Source organism: Oncorhynchus clarkii, chromosome 21, assembly GCF_045791955.1.
Source record: "Oncorhynchus clarkii lewisi isolate Uvic-CL-2024 chromosome 21, UVic_Ocla_1.0, whole genome shotgun sequence".
Lineage (NCBI taxonomy): Eukaryota > Metazoa > Chordata > Actinopteri > Salmoniformes > Salmonidae > Oncorhynchus > Oncorhynchus clarkii.
In genome coordinates, this window is record NC_092167.1 from 1,198,476 (window position 1) to 1,219,240 (window position 20,765).

At 46.3% G+C, this 20,765-nt stretch overlaps 1 protein-coding gene across 2 annotated transcripts; it reads left to right on the plus strand.

The window, feature by feature from the left end:
* Positions 1-1,142: 1,142 nt before the first annotated feature.
* LOC139379615 (E3 ubiquitin-protein ligase Mdm2-like) lies at positions 1,143-20,240 on the plus strand. 2 transcript variants are annotated; one of them, XM_071122414.1, is made up of 11 exons: positions 1,143-1,283; positions 2,940-3,029; positions 3,142-3,216; positions 6,179-6,312; positions 6,920-6,969; positions 7,175-7,233; positions 12,931-13,000; positions 14,278-14,441; positions 15,413-15,568; positions 15,788-15,859; positions 19,077-20,240. In XM_071122414.1, exons 2-11 carry the CDS (start codon positions 2,952-2,954, stop codon positions 19,677-19,679), a joined length of 1,461 nt encoding a protein of 486 aa, XP_070978515.1. In that variant the 5' UTR covers positions 1,143-1,283; positions 2,940-2,951; the 3' UTR covers positions 19,680-20,240. The 2 variants fall into 2 exon arrangements, with proteins under 2 accessions (XP_070978515.1, XP_070978516.1); XM_071122415.1 differs by lacking the exon at positions 1,143-1,283 and adding an exon at positions 2,591-2,818.
* The last annotated feature ends 525 nt before the right edge of the window (positions 20,241-20,765 follow it).

The following is a 20,765-nucleotide window of genomic DNA, read 5'->3' on the forward strand; positions in this document are numbered from 1 at the left end:
CGTTCTACAAATAACATCTGACTCATTCTTTTAGCCCTTCTAGGAAGGAGAGGGGGAGCAGACTGGAAAAGATGCCACCGACACCAGAGAAGACCAAAAACCTTCTGCTGCTTCAAGGACAAATACAAGTTTTTTTAGATGGATTTTGATGCACAGGGTACTACTATCAACAAATCACAACCATTTAAAATGAATCTTCCACTTTTAATTTTGTCCATCCATTAAACACATTTGTGAATGATTTCACTAATCCAGATCAAGGAGCCCTTTCTGACCGGTACACCTTTTCCTTTTTAGAAGTTGTGGTTTGACTTTCGTTAAACCATGGTCTCAATGACCATTAGTTCCATGTATCTTCTGTTGTTGATTCACTGATGTCAGTTTATTCTCTGTTCTAACCAAAGGACTAGCATCATAAGGACAAGCATCATGGACTAGCATCATAAGCACTAGCATCATGGCACTATGATGATGAAGTGTGAACTGCCAGGACATGTCTCAGCATCCGACCAGACCAGGGGCAGAGTAGGACTGCTGATCTAGGATCAGGTCCCCCATGTCCATGTTATCTTATTCATAGTGATCTAAATGGCAAAACTAATCCTAGATCAGCACTCCTACGCTTGATAAATGGCCCTAGAGCAGAGCTGGTTGACAGAATAACAGAACATAACACAAACACACTTTTGTCTCTGGCAGAGGGAGGCAATGATTTCACAGTCAGCAAGCAGCCATGTGAAGAGTCACAATGCCCCTGTCTCAATGAGCGAGTGCCATGTCCAGGGATTGACCCATATTGGAGTGATGATACAGAAAACACTGTTGTAATTCCTCTCTCAGGGGATAATGATGATGAATACACTTATAAAGCTAGAAACCTGTCTATTATATGAATTCAATGTGATTGATTTATTCTTCACACTGACTGTGTGATTTGAATGACGACCAATGTCATTTCCCCTCGGATGATTGTATCAATGATTAGGCAAAGAATGCATTGATGAATCAATCCAGCCAAATCAGGTCTTGGCTGAGCTCGTTGATAGTTCCCATGTTTCTTTCCACTATAAAACGATGAACATTCCCCACGTGCAGGTAGTCTATTTTCTTCTTCTTCTTCTTGTAAAAACAGACATATTTTTCTTCTTCTTGTGATTGATTCGTCAACCTGATTCATCTTCAGTGCTCGTGCCTTACGTTGGACCCGCCACTAGGGGCGACAAAATTAACGTTCGTTTTCCTCGCTAACTTTTACAAGCAAGTTATTGGATTGTGAAAGTAACGTAAGTGAAGCCAATAATGTTGCTCTAAATCTATTTAAAATGTGCTATGAAAGTTTAAATGGCAAGCTATTGTGTATAATAACTTTAACTGTGTGTTATTTTGACATGTAATTTGTACAACCACTTTATTTTATAGCTAACGTTTGAATAGCATTAGCCACATGCTACAAGGCCTCTCATCCTCGTGTTTTCCTGATGGCTTAAAACGGGAAACCACTAGTAAGGAGTTCACGTTGAATAGCTAGACGTCGACACATAGTAGCGAAGTTGTTGTGGTAGCTAGTAGTACAACGACTAAACATGTAATGTAATGTTAACCTAGCAAGAGTGTCGTCAAAAAAAACGTTTGTTTTTCTATCTGGTGGTGTCGTAGTTACCCATCTAAATACAACATCAAAATACACATGAAGATGCCTCAAAAAAAAGTGCTGCCTGCTCAGCGACTTGCCAGTCAACGTCCGGACTATAGTAGTTCCTCGTTCAACAGTTTTATTTTTGGCGTAACGTTAGTGGTTAAATCACACATGTATTGTAAATACCACACATTGAATATAGCTAGATATAGCTACATTTGACTGTAACGTTGATGTTATTAGTAAGTTATCAGATATACTAACTTGTCAATATTGCACACTGGTCTACTTTTACTGGCTTGCAGAGTCCCACAACTGGGTCGTGGGTCTTTCCAAGCTGTTTGTCTTCATTGTGTTTTGACAGATTGATAGGAAACTATCCCATTTGGTTTGGTTGCAATAAAAGGATGAGGATTGAAGTGTAGGTAACGTTACTTTTCGCAGGTCAGTTTCTTTCATGCGATTGAATAACATTGATGGGTATCTGCAACAGAGAAACTAATCTCAACATGACCAAATGTTAGATCAGATAAAACATTGTTATCAGTGAGTCCAGATGTCAAACCCCTCTTAATGTTAGTGACTAATCGTTACTTTGGCTTTAATCCCATACTTTGTAATTTCATATCCACGGTGGTAACGTTAATATCCAGTGGCAACCAGCTTTCATGTCCAATATTTCAGCTGTCAACTTGCATGGCTCTTCCTTTGTTTGGAAAAGCAATAGCTAAGGGAGTCAGTTAAGTCGAGACACCCTTCCTCCAACCCTGCCCATGTCAGTCAAACAGCTGATTATTACACAATGCAGGGCTGTAGTAAACTGGGACATGCCCGGGCATATCCAACTCTAGCGGCCAGCTCAGCACTAAGGGTGGAGGCGGATGCACAGACGCAGGGTGACCGCTAGGTGTGCTCGTCCATATGCTAAAACATGTTACGTGAAGTTAGTTATCTAGTTTCAACCATACGCCGACTGCGCCCAATAGCATCCTGGCGTTAACAGCCGGAGCAGTGCTAGTCCTGACATGTCTCTCTGTGCCTATTTAAATCCGGGGGAGACGGGGGAAGTGGTTCCTAACGCTACCAGCCGAGCTGAAGCACTTTATGTACAGAATATGAAGGGTGTATTATAGCGGGGGTGTATCAAGAACATCTCATTAGTACTTCTATTTATTTATTTAGGTAAACTTGTTTTTGTCTTCCAAAGCTTTACCTTGACATTGTATGTAATTGTATACTTTTATAAGGCGTTTGCATGTTCACTTGGAAATGAAAATGTATTTTACCTCCTACTCTTCGACAGGTGAGAGACAGAATGGCAGAGAATTGTGAGAGAATGTCAGAATGGCATAGAAGCAGTTCCCAAATAAATACCTTGGACAATGAGAAACTTGTAAGTATCAACTTAAATCTCTGTCTCTCTGTCACACTGTTTAAGTCGGTCATTTGTTTACAGTTACATAGAATGTAAAAAAATAATGTTTTTATGTGCTATATTTCCACAGGTACGACCTAAAGAGAAACTGCTCGTGTTATTGCAGCAGGCAGGTGCAGACAAAGATGTTTTCACCATGAAAGAGGTAAGAAATGACCTGACAGCTTGTTTCCTTATATCCTGCTGATATCGAACCACTAGTCTTTGGCTTAACTTTAGTTAATCAAGATATTGTTGTATGAAACAGACAGAGGAAACCTCTTTAAGATCCTCAATAGACATTATCTCACAGACTTTTCAGTTTCTGTAATTATTTTCTAGCCTCACATTTATTTTTTAATTTTTTTTTTTACATTTAAATATTTGATGTGTTGAATTTCCAATTGCAGTATATCTTAGGGTTTACTCCTAGAATAGTGGATATTAGTTCCTAAGGGGGGGAAACTCACTCTTAATTTGTCGTTAGCAGCCAAACTACTGGTATATAGATTGTGTAGGTGTTTCTGGATTATTCTCTGCATTGCTAGATTTAAACACTAGTTTCACTATTGATTGTCACTTTCATAAACTAAGCACTGCATACGGTAGATGCTGTCACATACTAGAATGGCTTTTGACTTGGTTCTATTGGTTTCCTATTGATATGCTGTTTTACCTACTTTCGTTGATTGAACTGATTGTAGTGTCTACTAAGCTAGAATACAAATGCACTGTCATTTAAGAGCTATGATTGGCTAGCAGGCAGGCCACCTTGGTTTGAGGACACGTCACACAGCTTTGATGAGACACGTCAGAGGGGGGGGGGGGGGGGGGTCTGTCTGTGTGAGAGTCTGAGTCAGAGAGAGACTGGTGATTATCTTAGTTAGAATGTTAGAACTGGTGATTATCTTAGTTAGAATGTTAGAATGTTCAGTCACCTCTTGACCTCTACTCTGACTCACTGGGGTTCTAACGGACCTCTGGAATGTCTAACTAGTCTGGGACCCCGTGTTTGGCTCCTTCCTCTCTGTTGTTCATCAGGGAGACAGAGTTATCTCAGAGAGAGGGAGGCGCTCCTCTGATGCTTTAGTTTATAGAGTGTATGGGAGTTCTGAGCCTTTTACTGGTCCACATTGATTGCTGGAAAATGTGTTTACAGTCTGTGTAATCTGCTTTTATGATAAGGAACTGATGCCTTCATGCCAGTGATCAGTCTATCACAATAGCCTCCTGTCAACTAGAGAAGAATATTGGGTGGAGTCATATACTTCTACCCAGTGCAGTCTATGTGTATCAGTTGCCTGTCTAAATTGTGACCCAGAATATTCTGGATCAGTATGGGATGAGGTGTATCGACAGGACTGTCTGGATCAGTATAAGGAGGGAGGGAATCAACTAGACTGAGACAGGACAGTCTGGATCAGTATATGGAGGGAGCGTATCAACTAGACTGAGACAGGACAGTCTGGATCAGTATATGGAGGGAGCGTATCAACTAGACTGAGACAGGACAGTCTGGATCAGTATATGGAGGGAGCGTATCAACTAGACTGAGACAGGACAGTCTGGATCAGTATATGAAGGGTATCAACTAGACTGAGACAGGACTGTCTGGATCAGTATATGGAGGGAATCAACTAGACTGAGACAGGACAGTCTGGATCAGTATATGAAGGGTATCAACTAGACTGAGACAGGACTGTCTGGATCAGTATATGGAGGGTATCAACTAGACTGAGACAGGACTGTCTGGATCAGTATATGGAGGGTATCAACTAGACTGAGACAGGACTGTCTGGATCAGTATATGGAGTGTATCAACTAGACTGAGACAGGACTGTCTGGATCAGTATATGGAGGGTATCAACTAGACTGAGACAGGACTGTCTGGATCAGTATATGGAGGGTATCAACTAGACTGAGACAGGACTGTCTGGATCAGTATATGGAGTGTATCAACTAGACTGAGACAGGACTGTCTGGATCAGTATATGGAGGGTATCAACTAGACTGAGACAGGACTGTCTGGATCAGTATATGGAGGGTATCAACTAGACTGAGACAGGACTGTCTGGATCAGTATATGGAGTGTATCAACTAGACTGAGACAGGACTGTCTGGATCAGTATATGGAGGGTATCAACTAGACTGAGACAGGACTGTCTGGATCAGTATATGGAGGGAGGGTATCAACTAGACTGAGACAGGACTGTCTGGATCAGTATATGGAGGGTGTCAACTAGACTGAGACAGGACTGTCTGGATCAGTATATGGAGGGAGGGTATCAACTAGACTGAGACAGGACTGTCTGGATCAGTATATGGAGGGTATCAACTAGACTGAGACAGGACAGTCTGGATCAGTATATGGAGGGAGGGTATCAACTAGACTGAGACAGGACTGTCTGGATCAGTATATGGAGGGTATCAACTAGACTGAGACAGGACTGTCTGGATCAGTATATGGAGGGTATCAACTAGACTGAGACAGAACTGTCTGGATCAGTATATGGAGGGTATCAACTAGACTGAGACAGAACTGTCTGGATCAGTATATGGAGGGTATCAACTAGACTGAGACAGAACTATTGTTGGTGCAGTCTTATCCTGAGACATTCCCAGGCTTCTTCTCTTGACCCCTGCCTGTACCCCCTGTTACTCTCTCTCTCCTCTTGACCCCTGCCTGTATCCCCTGTTACTCTCTCCTCTTGACCCCTGCCTGTATCCTGTTTCTCTCTCTCTCCTCTTGACCCCTGCCTGTATCCTGTTACTTTCTCTCCTCTTGACCCCTGCCTGTATCCTGTTACTCTCTCTCTCCTCTTGACCCCTGTCTGTATCCCCTGTTACTCTCTCTCTCTCTCCTCTTGACCCCTGCTTGTATCCCCTGTTTCTCTCTCTCCTCTTGACCCCTGCCTGTATCCCCTGTTACTCTCTCTCTCCTCTTGACCTTGACCCCTGCCTGTACCCCCTGTTACTCTCTCTCTCTCTCTCTCTCTCCTCTTGACCCCTGCCTGTATCCCCTGTTACTCTCTCTCCTCTTGACCCCTGCCTGTATCCTGTTTATCTCTCTCTCGTGTGTGTTGTGCTGTGGTGTTGACCTCTGACCCCTGTGCTGTCTAATTTGTCAGGTGATATTCTACCTGGGCCAGTACATCATGAAGAAACAGCTTTATGACATGAAGCAGCAACACATAGTGCACTGTGCTGACGACCCCCTGGGGGCTGTACTGGGAGTGGACAGCTTCTCTGTTAAAGAACCCCGGTGAGGACACACACACTGCACGGTGTGGACATCTTCTCCATCAAAGAGCCGCGCACACACACTCGCACAATAACACACACAGCTTGGGACGGACAATAAACCCCCAACACACACACCCTGTTTGCTCGGCTAACATGCAGGCCTCTAATGCAGTCCTTCTACACAGCATCTAATACAGTCCCTCTACACAGTCTCTAATACAGCTCCTCTACACAGATGCTAATACAGCTCCTCTGGTTCTCTAATACATAATATGGCCTCTAACTTCTAATACAGACTCTGGCCTCTAATATAGACTCTGACCTCTAATACAGACTGTTCCTCTAATACAGCTCCTCTGGTCCTCTAATACACACTCTGGTCCTCTAATACACACTCTGGTCCTCTAATACAGACTCTGTCCTCTAATGCATCTCCTCTAACCTCTAATACAGCCACTTAATATGCTGTCACCTGTTGCATGTGTTGGCTCAGATGTGTACTGATGATTCAAAAATAAGTTACTGATGAGCAGCCTTCTGTTTGCTAAACAAATCAGAGAAGTCTGATAGTGAAACCGTTTCACTATGCTAACGTTAGCCTTGTGTGTTTTTTTGTTCTTTTTCAGAGTTCTCTTCGCTATGATCACACAAAATCTCCTAGCAGTGAAAAATCAAGGTACTTTTAGCTTTTCTTTCGTCACTTCTATTGTCCTGAAGTTTCTAGTTGATATACATCTCTCTTTTGGAAGAAAAAAAACAAACATTTGTACGCTTGGCAGTTCAACGTTGCATTATGTATTGGGCTGATAAGACAAGTGAGGAAGTCCTAGTCTATTCTGATTTTTAAAATGTAGATGTTTCTATTATTTTTTCCTTTTTAGAATCCCAATCTGTCTTCACGGAACCCAGGAGCCACAGTGAACCGGATAGAGGGCCTAAGGTAAGAAGACCTCATAAGAAAGAGCATCTATTCATTGTATTTCTATGGTAGACACATTCAACTAAATGAAGGGAGGTGGGAAACAAGAGCATGTGATTGGTTGAAACATTCCAGTTGGGGGGGGGGGGGGGGGGGGGGCATTGCTATAATGTTGCCGTACTAGATGGCAGCTGTTTTACAAGCTAGAGCACTCAACTTTGCTATTTTGTAATTCTTTAGTCGTAATTATAAAAATAAATTCCCATGAATTGTTTCCGCTGTAATTTATTACAGCCTTTTGAACATCAGTTCCGGCTTCAACTCATCTGCCCTGGGCTCTTTCTGTAAATCCAACTCATCTGCCCTGGGCTCTTTCTGTAAATCCAACTCATCTGCCCTGGGCTCTTTCTGTAAATCCAACTCATCTGCCCTGGGCTCTTTCTGTAAATCCAACTCATCTGCCCTGGGCTCTTTCTGTAAATCCAACTCATCTGCCCTGGGCTCTTTCTGTAAATCCAACTCATCTGCCCTGGGCTCTTTCTCTGGCCCTGGGCTCTTTCTGTAAATCCAACTCATCTGCCCTGGGCTCTTTCTGTAAATCCAACTCATCTGCCCTGGGCTCTTTCTGTAAATCCAACTCATCTGCCCTGGGCTCTTTCTGTAAATCCAACTCATCTGCCCTGGGCTCTTTCTGTAAATCCAACTCATCTGCCCTGGGCTCTTTCTGTAAATCCAACTCATCTGCCCTGGGCTCTCTCTGTAAATCCAACTCATCTGCCCTGGGCTCTCTCTGTAAATCCAACTCATCTGCCCTGGGCTCTTTCTGTAAATCCAACTCATCTGCCCTGGGCTCTTTCTGTAAATCCAACTCATCTGCCCTGGGCTCTTTCTGTAAATCCAACTCATCTGCCCTGGGCTCTTTCTGTAAATCCAACTCATCTGCCCTGGGCTCTTTCTGTAAATCCAACTCATCTGCCCTGGGCTCTTTCTGTAAATCCAACTCATCTGCCCTGGGCTCTTTCTGTAAATCCAACTCATCTGCCCTGGGCTCTTTCTGTAAATCCAACTCATCTGCCCTGGGCTCTTTCTGTAAATCCAACTCATCTGCCCTGGGCTCTTTCTGTAAATCCAACTCATCTGCCCTGGGCTCTTTCTGTAAATCCAACTCATCTGCCCTGGGCTCTTTCTGTAAATCCAACTCATCTGCCCTGGGCTCTTTCTGTAAATCCAACTCATCTGCCCTGGGCTCTTTCTGTAAATCCAACTCATCTGCCCTGGGCTCTTTCTGTAAATCCAACTCATCTGCCCTGGGCTCTTTCTGTAAATCCAACTCATCTGCCCTGGGCTCTTTCTGTAAATCCAACTCATCTGCCCTGGGCTCTTTCTGTAAATCCAACTCATCTGCCCTGGGCTCTTTCTGTAAATCCAACTCATCTGCCCTGGGCTCTTTCTGTAAATCCAACTCATCTGCCCTGGGCTCTTTCTGTAAATCCAACTCATCTGCCCTGGGCTCTTTCTGTAAATCCAACTCATCTGCCCTGGGCTCTTTCTGTAAATCCAACTCATCTGCCCTCTTTCTGGGCTCTTTCTGTAAATCCAACTCATCTGCCCTGGGCTCTTTCTGTAAATCCAACTCATCTGCCCTGGGCTCTTTCTGTAAATCCAACTCATCTGCCCTGGGCTCTTTCTGTAAATCCAACTCATCTGCCCTGGGCTCTTTCTGTAAATCCAACTCATCTGCCTGGGCTCTTTCTGTAAATCCAACTCATCTGCCCTGGGCTCTTTCTGTAAATCCAACTCATCTGTCCTGGGCTCTTTCTGTAAATCCAACTCATCTGCCCTGGGCTCTTTCTGTAAATCCAACTCATCTGCCCTGGGCTCTTTCTGTAAATCCAACTCATCTGCCCTGGGCTCTTTCTGTAAATCCAACTCATCTGCCCTGGGCTCTTTCTGTAAATCCAACTCATCTGCCCTGGGCTCTTTCTGTAAATCCAACTCATCTGCCCTGGGCTCTTTCTGTAAATCCAACTCATCTGCCCTGGGCTCCATCTGTAAATCCAACTCATCTGCCCTGGGCTCTTTCTGTAAATCCAACTCATCTGCCCTGGGCTCTTTCTGTAAATCCAACTCATCTGCCCTGGGCTCTTTCTGTAAATCCAACTCATCTGCCCTGGGCTCTTTCTGTAAATCCAACTCATCTGCCCTGGGCTCTTTCTGTAAATCCAACTCATCTGCCCTGGTCTCCATCTGTAAATCCAACTCATCTGCCCTGGGCTCTTTCTGTAAATCCAACTCATCTGCCCTGGGCTCTTTCTGTAAATCCAACTCATCTGCCCTGGGCTCTTTCTGTAAATCCAACTCATCTGCCCTGGGCTCTCTCTGTAAATCCAACTCATCTGCCCTGGTCTCCATCTGTAAATCCAACTCATCTGCCCTGGGCTCTTTCTGTAAATCCAACTCATCTGCCCTGGGCTCTTTCTGTAAATCCAACTCATCTGCCCTGGGCTCTTTCTGTAAATCCAACTCATCTGCCCTGGGCTCTTTCTGTAAATCCAACTCATCTGCCCTGGTCTCCATCTGTAAATCCAACTCATCTGCCCTGGGCTCTTTCTGTAAATCCAACTCATCTGCCCTGGGCTCTTTCTGTAAATCCAACTCATCTGCCCTGGGCTCTCTCTGTAAATCCAACTCATCTGCCCTGGGCTCTTTCTGTAAATCCAACTCATCTGCCCTGGGCTCTTTCTGTAAATCCAACTCATCTGCCCTGGTCTCCATCTGTAAATCCAACTCATCTGCCCTGGGCTCTTTCTGTAAATCCAACTCATCTGCCCTGGGCTCTTTCTGTAAATCCAACTCATCTGCCCTGGGCTCTTTCTGTAAATCCAACTCATCTGCCCTGGGCTCTCTCTGTAAATCCAACTCATCTGCCCTGGTCTCCATCTGTAAATCCAACTCATCTGCCCTGGGCTCTTTCTGTAAATCCAACTCATCTGCCCTGGGCTCTTTCTGTAAATCCAACTCATCTGCCCTGGGCTCTTTCTGTAAATCCAACTCATCTGCCCTGGGCTCTTTCTGTAAATCCAACTCATCTGCCCTGGTCTCCATCTGTAAATCCAACTCATCTGCCCTGGTCTCCATCTGTAAATCCAACTCATCTGCCCTGGGCTCTTTCTGTAAATCCAACCCAATTTTACGGGCTGCCCCTTGAGAAAACTTTTTGGTTTGGCTTTTGTAGCCACTAGTGTTTAACCAGGGCTGGGATCATGTGAATGTTGCATTGACTATACAGTGTGGCTGGTACTGTCTGATACTTGTGAGATCTGTTTAGGACAGTTTGGTACTGTCTGATACTTGTGAGATCTGTTTAGGACCGTTTGGTACTGTCTGATACTTGTGAGATCTGTTTAGGACAGTTTGGTATTGTGAGATCTGTTTAGGACAGTTTGGTACTGTCTGATACTTGTGAGATCTGTTTAGGACCGTTTGGTACTGTCTGATACTTGTGAGATCTGTTTAGGACCGTTTGGTACTGTCTGATACTTGTGAGATCTGTTTAGGACAGTTTGGTACTGTCTGATACTTGTGAGATCTGTTTAGGACCGTTTGGTACTGTCTGATACTTGTGAGATCTGTTTAGGACAGTTTGGTACTGTCTGATACTTGTGAGATCTGTTTAGGACAGTTTGCGGTGGAACGCGTGAAAATTGCATGTACTTTCAGAGTAGTTTGTCGAGCTCGTCATAGGTGGGCTGGTAGCTACTGGTCGCTGGCTATCGACCTGTTGGAGAGCACTGCCCTAGACCCACTCCAAACTGCACACCGCCCCAACCGATGTTCCCTCTGGGTTTTTTTTTATCACTGAGCAAATCTCAGGTCTGATGAGCACAAACTTGAACGTTGTGACAATCCTGTTCCTACTGGATAACTTATTTGTATTGCTTTTAATCTTTTTAATGAATTTATCTTATTAACACTTTGTTCTAGCTAGCTATTTGTGTAGGTAGCTATCAAGTAAACGCAATGACGCTTACTGTAAACATTGAGGCATGCACCTGCTTTAAGTTACAATTTTAACAGTGGCCAAGTAGGCTACTGTGTCTGTTTGATCCTAATGTAGTCCTACCTGAGTGGCCTACCATCAAAAACAATGGAGAAAATTCATCCCATAACATTTTAATATGGAAATAGCTGTTATATCTTTCAGCTGACAGTAGCAGCCAATGTTGTAGTGTTCAACGTAGACCTACATTTCATGAGACTTTTGAAGAGAAAAAAAAAACATGCAGGGCTTGACCTTTAACCTGTTTATGCACTTGTCCTAGAGGACAAGAAGGTGACTGAATATTGTGTTTGATGCAAGAAACCACTTTACAAAATAAAATGCCTTATTATTCCCATACCATTACTACAGAGAATCAGATACATTATACTACCCTCTGCCTATTGGCTACTTAGCTTATTCAAACCTGTCTCAAAATACAATACTGCCCCTTTTAAGACAAATAAAAACTGCTTTTTACCTGACTGGCTTTTTCAAATATGTCTAGAAATGTACACGTTTTGTGCTCTTGTAGGAAGCTATCACTCCCCTAAAGCTGACTACTAATGATCTATAACTGGGCTAATAACTGACTAACTAGAAAATAATATGAACAAATGTGCACAGGTCGGTCTCGCTTTGATCTCAAAACAAGCGCATCTACTCACGACCGCTCATGCTGTAAACACAGTCCAGTTCATCTACTCACGACCGCTCATGCTGTGAACACAGTCCAGTTCATCTACTCACGACCGCTCATGCTGTGAACAGTCCAGTTCATCTACTCACGACCGCTCATGCTGTAAACACAGTCCAGTTCATCTACTCACGACCGCTCATGCTGTAAACACAGTCCAGTGAATGGCACAGATCCATATATGGCAATGGTCTATTTGCATATAGGCCTACTGCAGCTCTGATTGGTTATGGCTCACCGGCCTGAGTCGTGCCTGTCAATGCAACTAGAATCCTACTCATTCTGACCACTTTCTAATTTTCCACTTCTCTTTGGCAGTTGTAAATAAACAGATAGGAATGATTAGTAGCATTTTTAAAATGTAGACTATTTAATAAAAGTAATTGCGAGCACATTAAGATGTTTTGATGGTATTTCAGTCTGCTCAACAGACGTTTCTCACGTCTTTCAATTCTGTATTTCACCACTGCTTTCCCGTAGTTAAACCACGTAAGAGAGCAGCCGAAGTCTTCTGGAAACCTTGGTTTACAACCCGTCTCAAAAATTGTTGTATAGCGGGGTGGGCCACAGTTGCTAAATGAATATAGGGGGAAACACTTCTCCATCACCCTCCATTTTAAAGATTTACAAACAGACTTGTAAATCAAATCAAATTGTATTGGTCACATACACATATTTAGCAGATGTTATTGCGAGTGTAGTGAAAAATGCTTTGTGAACAAACTAATTGCCTAGCTCTGGGTCACAGACATAAACATACTGGACCTCAAGTTGAACCAACTTTAGTTTTGTTGCAGAGGGATGTTTATACTGGCACGTGTTCCAAAGACTGTCTCCCTTGGAGCTTCTGATGCGGTTTTTCCTGTGATGTCGTTTTAAGTGGTAGCTGTGCCTGAGTGAGTTTTATAGACAGACCCCCCTCGGTGTCCTGGTTCACTGGTTGATTTCTCTTAACGGTTCCTTCTGTTTAATCTGTTTACAGGAGACGGACTCAGACTGTCATTCATCATCTACCTCAGAACGCAGGAGGAGAAGGAGGAGTAGTGACCCTGGTGAGTGTCTGCCTGTCTGTCTGCCTGCCTCTCTCGGTCTGTCTACCTCTCTGCCTGCCTGCCTGCCCCTCTGCCTTCCCCTCTGTCTGCCTGCCTTCCCCTCTGTCAGTCTCCCTTCCCCTCTGTCAGCCTGCCTGCCCCTCTGTCAGCCTGCCTGCCCCTCTGTCAGCCTGCCTGCCTCTGTCTGCCTGCCTGCCTCTGTCTGCCTGCCTCTCTGTCTGCCTGCCTGCCTCTCTGTCTGCCTGCCTGCCTCTCTGTCTGCCTGCCTGCCTCTCTGTCTGCCTGCCTGCCTGCCCCTCTGCCTTCCCCTCTGTCTGTCTGCCTGCCCCTCTGTCTGTCTGCCTGCCCCTGTCTGTCTGCCTGCCCCTCTGTCTGTTGTTGTAGTACTCCAGCAGTGTGTACATAAACCTACACCTACTAACTACACCAGTCCTGCTCATGTGGATCTGTGCTGTACCTTTTCTCCTGGATAAATACTGTCATGTCAGGCCTCATGGCTTCATGTGTTGCACAGTCAAGTCTGTTGGGGAAGCAAAGACCGAGTTCTGGAATGAATAGAACCCCAGTCCCTTCTAATGGTTCCGTAGGAACACTCTGGTCTGGAGGCTGTGGAGAATGCATCTAAGCATAGAACCCCAGTCCCTTCTAATGGTTCCGTAGGAACACTCTGGTCTGGAGGCTGTGGAGAATGCATCAAAGCATAGAACCCCAGTCCCTTCTAATGGTTCTGTAGGAACACTCTGGTCTGGAGGCTGTGGAGAATGCATCTAAGCATAGAACCCCAGTCCCTTCTAATGGTTCTGTAGGAACACTCTGGTCTGGAGGCTGTGGAGAATGTTTTCAGATGACTTCTCTTCACAATGAGTCTCTTCAGGCCCAAAAAGCAGCCTGACGGCCTCCACACACACACAGACACCACAAAGACACGCCTGTTTCCCTGTTTCCTAACGGACCAGGGGAGAATCCCCAACAGTCCTAGTCTGATGGATTGAAACGGACCATTTTTTAAAGGACTGGGGTTTTATTGCTCTTAGCTACTGGTCGTACCTCAGGGCCCAGTACACAACATATAAACAAATCCTCCATGTCTTGTGAACATCACATATTCATTGTCATCAAGGGAGAAACAGCTTTGTTGAAGACTTGTCCGTATTATTTCTATATGTGATCGGATGCACAATATGCTTCTCTAGTTTACCGTCGGAGGAGAAATGGCTTATTGGAAATAAATTGTTAAAAGTAAAACCACTGCTCAGACCCTCTCTGTTCTATTCCAGAGGGGACGTCGTCGACACAAGAGGAGGACGGGTGTGAGTCCAGGAAGAGACATAGGTCAGACAGCTTGTCTCTGACCTTTGATGACAGCATGTCCTGGTATGTGATTGGAGGCCTGAGACGAGACCGGAGGAGCAGCGAGTCTTCAGTCTCACACAGTAACGCTGTGAGTAGCCTCCTGTAACTCTGTGGGGGAGCCTCCTGTGACTCTGTGGGGGAGCCTCCTGTGACTCTGTGGGGGAGCCTCCTGTGACTCTGTGGGGGAGCCTCCCGTAACTCTGTGGGTCAGCCTCCCGTGACTCTGTGGGTCAGCCTCCTGTGACTCTGTGGGTCAGCCTCCTGTAACTCTGTGGGTCAGCCTCCTGTAACTCTGTGGGGGAGCCTCCTGTGACTCTGTGGGTCAGCCTCCTGTAACTCTGTGGGGGATCCTCCTGTAACTCTGTGGGGGATCCTCCTGTAACTCTGTGTGGGATCCTCCTGTAACTCTGTGGGGGAGCCTCCTGTAACTCTGTGGGGGGATCCTCCTGTGACTCTGTGGGGGGATCCTCCTGTGACTCTGTGGGGGAGCCTCCTGTAACACTGTGGGGGAGCCTCCTGTAACTGTGGGGGAGCCTCCTGTAACTCTGTGGGGGAGCCTCCTGTGACTCTGTGGGGGAGCCTCCTGTAACTCTGTGGGGGATCCTCCTGTAACTCTGTGGGGGATCCTCCTGTAACTCTGTGTGGGATCCTCCTGTAACTCTGTGTGGGATCCTCCTGTAACTCTGTGTGGGATCCTCCTGTAACTCTGTGGGGGAGCCTCCTGTAACTCTGTGGGGGAGCCTCCTGTAACTCTGTGGGGGAGCCTACTGCAGTACAACTATTTACCCTGTCAGACTGTAGTTCCACCAATCCTAAATAAAAGGAGGGTGAGATCCTAAACTAGATCCTAAACTGGGCTACAACATTATGCAGATGAAGGAATGGGATTATTAATTCCTACACATTCAGACGAAATGTTTCACATCTAGTGTGTGACATCGGTTTGTTCAGTACTTTAGATTCTGAGTAAAAAAAATGATGATTGTAATTTGTGAATCTTATCGGCAGCTGTGTAAGTCCCATGTTACTGAGCTCTCTCTCTCTCGTCTCTCTCAACAGGAAGTAGGTTCATTGGTCAGTGACGCGTGTGACGATGTTTTGAGCCAGGATCTGGGCTCAGACTCTGATAACTTCAGCGTGGAGTTTGAGGTGGAGTCCATCGACTCGGACGCCTACAGCGATCCCGAAGAGGCTTCAGTGTCTGGCGAGGACGAGGTCTCGGCTCACTGTCTTTTTCAACTGTGTGTGTGTGTGTGTGTGTGTGTGTGTTTCCGCTGTATTTCTAAAATTATCACCGGGGGGGGGGGGGGCATGCTCCCGGACCCCCCGAGGAAACATTGGTGTGTGTGTGTGTCATTTCAAACAGCTCCCTCTAGTGTCCTGGGGTCAAACTGCAGCTGTTGACTCCCTGTGTGTCTGTTTGTTCTCTCACAGGTGTATGAAGTCACCATCTTCGAGGCAGAGGACGAGGACTCGTTCGATGACGACACTGAAATCACGGAAGCAGTACGTTTCATATTACCCATAATGGTGTCTGTGGTCTAATCTAGCGGTGGTGCCTGTGGTCTAATCTAGCGGTGGTGCCTGTGGTCTAATCTAGCGGTGGTGTCTGTGGTCTAATCTAGCGGTGGTGCCTGTGGTCTAATCTAGTGGTGGTGTCTGTGGTCTAATCTAGTGGTGGTGCCTGTGGTCTAATCTAGCGGTGGTGTCTGTGGTCTAATCTAGCGGTGGTGTCTGTGGTCTAATCTGGCGGTGGTGCCTGTGGTCTAATCTAGCGGTGGTGCCTGTGGTCTAATCTAGCGGTGGTGCCTGTGGTCTAATCTAGCGGTGGTGCCTGTGGTCTAATCTAGCGGTGGTGTCTGTGGTCTAATCTAGCGGTGGTGCCTGTGGTCTAATCTAGCGGTGGTGCCTGTGGTCTAATCTAGCGGTGGTGTCTGGTCTAATCTAGCGGTGTTGCCTGTGGTCTAATCTAGTGGTGCTGTGGTCTAATCTAGCGGTGTTGTCTGTGGTCTAATCTAGCGGTGGTGTCTGTGGTCTAATCTAGCGGTGTGGTCTAATCTAGCGGTGGTGTCTGTGGTCTAATCTAGCGGTGGTGCCTGTGGTCTAATCTAGTGGTGGTGTCTGTGGTCTAATCTAGTGGTGGTGCCTGTGGTCTAATCTAGCGGTGGTGCCTGTGGTCTAATCTAGCGGTGGTGCCTGTGGTCTAATCTAGCGGTGGTGCCTGTGGTCTAATCTAGCGGTGGTGCCTGTGGTCTAATCTAGCGGTGGTGCCTGTGGTCTAATCTAGCGGTGGTGCCTGTGGTCTAATCTAGCGGTGGTGTCTGGTCTAATCTAGCGGTGGTGCCTGTGGTCTAATCTAGCGGTGGTGCCTGTGGTCTAATCTAGCGGTGGTGTCTGGTCTAATCTAGCGGTGTTGCCTGTGGTCTAATCTAGTGGTGCTGTGGTCTAATCTAGCGGTGTTGTCTGTGGTCTAATCTAGCGGTGGTGTCTGTGGTCTAATCTAGCGGTGTGGTCTAATCTAGCGGTGGTGTCTGTGGTCTAATCTAGCGGTGGTGCCTGTGGTCTAATCTAGCGGTGGTGCCTGTGGTCTAATCTAGCGGTGGTGTCTGTGGTCTAATCTAGCGGTGGTGCCTGTGGTCTAATCTAGCGGTGGTGCCTGTGGTCTAATCTAGTGGTGCTGTGGTCTAATCTAGCGGTGTTGTCTGTGGTCTAATCTAGCGGTGGTGTCTGTGGTCTAATCTAGCGGTGTGGTCTAATCTAGCGGTGGTGTCTGTGGTCTAATCTAGCGGTGGTGTCTGTGGTCTAATCTAGCGGTGTGGTCTAATCTAGCGGTGGTGTCTGTGGTCTAATCTAGCGGTGGTGTCTGTGGTCTAATCTAGCGGTGGTGTCTGTGGTCTAATCTAGCGGTGGTGTCTGTGGTCTAATCTAGCGGTGGTGCCTGTGGTCTAATCTGGCGGTGGTGTCTGGTCTAATCTAGTGGTGGTGCCTGTGGTCTAATCTAGCGGTGGTGTCTGTGGTCTAATCTAGCGGTGGTGCCTGTGGTCTAATCTAGTGGTGGTGTCTGTGGTCTAATCTAGTGGTGGTGCCTGTGGTCTAATCTAGTGGTGGTGCCTGTGGTCTAATCTAGTGGTGGTGCCTGTGGTCTAATCTAGTGGTGGTGTCTGTGGTCTAATCTAGCGGTGGTGTCTGTGGTCTAATCTAGCGGTGGTGCCTGTGGTCTAATCTAGCGGTGGTGTCTGTGGTCTAATCTAGCGGTGGTGCCTGTGGTCTAATCTAGCGGTGGTGTCTGTGGTCTAATCTAGCGGTGGTGTCTGTGGTCTAATCTAGCGGTGGTGCCTGTGGTCTAATCTAGCGGTAGTGCCTGTGGTCTAATCAAGCGGTGGTGCCTGTGGTCTAATCTAGCGGTGGTGCCTGTGGTCTAATCTAGCGGTGGTGCCTGTGGTCTAATCTGGTGGTGGTGTCTGTGGTCTAATCTAGCGGTGGTGCCTGTGGTCTAATCTAGCGGTGGTGCCTGTGGTCTAATCTAGCGGTGTTGTGGTCTAATCTAGTGGTGGTGTCTGTGGTCTAATCTAGCGGTGTGGTCTAATCTAGTGGTGTTGTCTGTGGTCTAATCTAGTGGTGTTGTCTGTGGTCTAATCTAGCGGTGTTGTCTGTGGTCTAATCTAGCGGTGGTGCCTGTGGTCTAATCTAGCGGTGGTGTCTGTGGTCTAATCTAGCCGTGGTGTCTGTGGTCTAATCTAGCCGTGTGGTCTAATCTAGCGGTGGTGTCTGTGGTCTAATCTAGCCGTGTGGTCTAATCTAGCGGTGGTGTCTGTGGTCTAATCTAGCCGTGTGGTCTAATCTAGCGGTGGTGTCTGTGGTCTAATCTAGCCGTGTGGTCTAATCTAGCGGTGGTGTCTGTGGTCTAATCTAGCGGTGTTGTCTAATCTAGTGGTGTTGTCTGTGGTCTAATCTAGCAGTGGTGTCTAATCTAGTGGTGTTGTCTGTGGTCTAATCTAGCGGTGTTGTGGTCTAATCTAGCGGTGTTGTGGTCTAATCTAGCGGTGGTGCCTGTGGTCTAATCTAGTGGTGTTGTGGTCTAATCTAGCGGTGGTGCCTGTGGTCTAATCTAGTGGTGTTGTGGTCTAATCTAGCGGTGTTGTGGTCTAATCTAGCGGTGGTGCCTGTGGTCTAATCTAGTGGTGTTGTCTGTGGTCTAATCTAGCCGTGTGGTCTAATCTAGTGGTGTTGTCTGTGGTCTAATCTAGCGGTGTTGTCTGTGGTGTTGTCTGTGGTCTAATCTAGTGGTGTTGTCTGTGGTCTAATCTAGCGGTGTTGTCTGTGGTCTAATCTAGCGGTGTTGTCTGTGGTCTAATCTAGTGGTGTTGTCTGTGGTCTAATCTAGTGGTGTTGTCTGTGGTCTAATCTAGCGGTGTTGTCTGTGGTCTAATCTAGCGGTGTTGTCTGTGGTCTAATCTAGCGGTGTTGTCTGTGGTCTAATCTAGTGGTGTTGTCTGTGGTCTAATCTAGCGGTGTTGTCTGTGGTCTAATCTAGCGGTGTTGTCTGTGGTCTAATCTAGCGGTGTTGTCTGTGGTCTAATCTAGCGGTGTTGTCTGTGGTCTAATCTAGCGGTGTTGTCTGTGGTCTAATCTAGCGGTGTTGTCTGTGGTCTAATCTAGCGGTGTTGTCTGTGGTCTAATCTAGCGGTGTTGTCTGTGGTCTAATCTAGCGATGTTGTTTCAGGACTACTGGAAGTGCTCAAAGTGTGAGGAGTTGAACCCTCCCCTCCCCCGAAACTGCAACCGCTGCTGGACGCTAAGAATGGACTGGTTTCCCGATTCTGACAGCAACTCTGCTGCCCCCAACCTCAAACCCTTACCCCCAAAGCCTACCCCAGCCCCGGCAGAGCCCGACGAGACCGAAGGTCTGGATGTCCCCGACGGGAAGAGAGCCAAGTCGCCCCTACCCCTCCTCAAAGACTCCCAGGAATTGATGTCCGTCTCTGGCCCCGATTCCCAAGACTCGGCCTGCTCCTCCCAGCCCTCCACCTCTTCTTCGAACTCCAACGGCGTGGGCTCAGGCTCGTCCTCTAGCGCCCCCTTCAGTCAAGAAGTGATGGCACCGGACTTGGAGCGTTTCAATAGCCTGGAGGCTCACCTCCCCGCCAGCTGCCTGGAGCCCTGCGTCATCTGTCAGACCAGGCCCAAGAACGGCTGCATCGTACACGGACGCACAGGGCACCTCATGGCCTGTTACACCTGCGCCAGGAAACTGAAGAAGAGGAACAAGCTGTGTCCCGTCTGCAGGCAGCCGATCCAGTCTGTCGTCTTAATTTATCTCAGCTGAGGACGGCTATCGGCTAGACTGTGCATTCCAAATAAGCAGTCTATTCCCTTATGTAAGTGTGCACTACTCTCAACCATGGCCCCAATAGGACTCTGGTCTAACGTAGTGCACTATATAGGGAGTAGGGTGTAACCCTTAGCTACACAACTCCCTGTTCCTCAAAAACAACTTAAATCCTGAATGAATAAATAATGTTTTAATTTTGTTTATTTGGAAGTGATTTTATTTATGAACAAGAGTTTGTTGACTCTTATTAAACAAGGTGCCTGTTGTTGTGTTGATTTGGGATTGATTTCTAGTGTTCAGTCAAATAGCCTTTCTAGGTTTTTCAAATGGATAAAATTCTCTTAGTGGTGAAATATTCAATATATTTTATTAAATAAAGAATTTCTAGCAAATTAACAGAGATGTACATTTGGTTTTTCTTAGTTTATTTTCACCTCGTCTTCCCTCTATTCTACACAGATGATAGTGTTTTTTATATAATTGTATCGATAATGACATGGGGTTTAAACTACGTGAAAGTCAAATGTCTCAATAAAGTTCGCCGGTAGAAAGAGACGTTTGTTGTTGACTCCGTCGACAAGAGAGCGAGTGGTTGCCAGGACGACGACTTTTCATTTAAATCTTCAGGAAACATGTCTCAACCTGTCCTCTCGTCTAGCCCCATCCATATCTATTGCCCCTGGTGAAAACTTGCCCCCCCCCCCCCCCCCCCAGTAACTAGGGTAACCTATTCCCGTTTCTAGTGCACAACTATAAACCAGGGCCCATGGGGAGCCATTTGGGTCACAAGATGACACTAAAACACTGCTCCTTTCTCAAGTCTCAACCCGGGCAAGACGACTAACTGAAGTTTGTAACATTTAAGGCTGTTGTTTATGCCATTGGAGTGCTGAAGAGACATTTAAGGCTGTTGTTTATGCCATTGGAGTGCTGAAGAGACATTTAAGGCTGTTATTCCATTGGAGTGCTGAAGAGACATTTTGAACGATATTAAACCCAGGTTTTGATTTATATGGGCTAACATGTATTTGGTTTGCTGTGATTCTAGTTCTTTTAACCCTGTTTTGGTAGTTAAACCTT

Bases quoted from the DNA above. Each gene is read 5' to 3' on its own strand.
- LOC139379615 (XM_071122414.1), top strand. From the start codon at position 2,952: ATGGCAGAGAATTGTGAGAGAATGTCAGAATGGCATAGAAGCAGTTCC. The intron at 3,217-6,178 runs GTAAGAAATGAC...CTAATTTGTCAG, and splicing joins ATGTTTTCACCATGAAAGAG to GTGATATTCTACCTGGGCCA. The intron at 13,001-14,277 runs GTGAGTGTCTGC...GTTCTATTCCAG, and splicing joins AAGGAGGAGTAGTGACCCTG to AGGGGACGTCGTCGACACAA.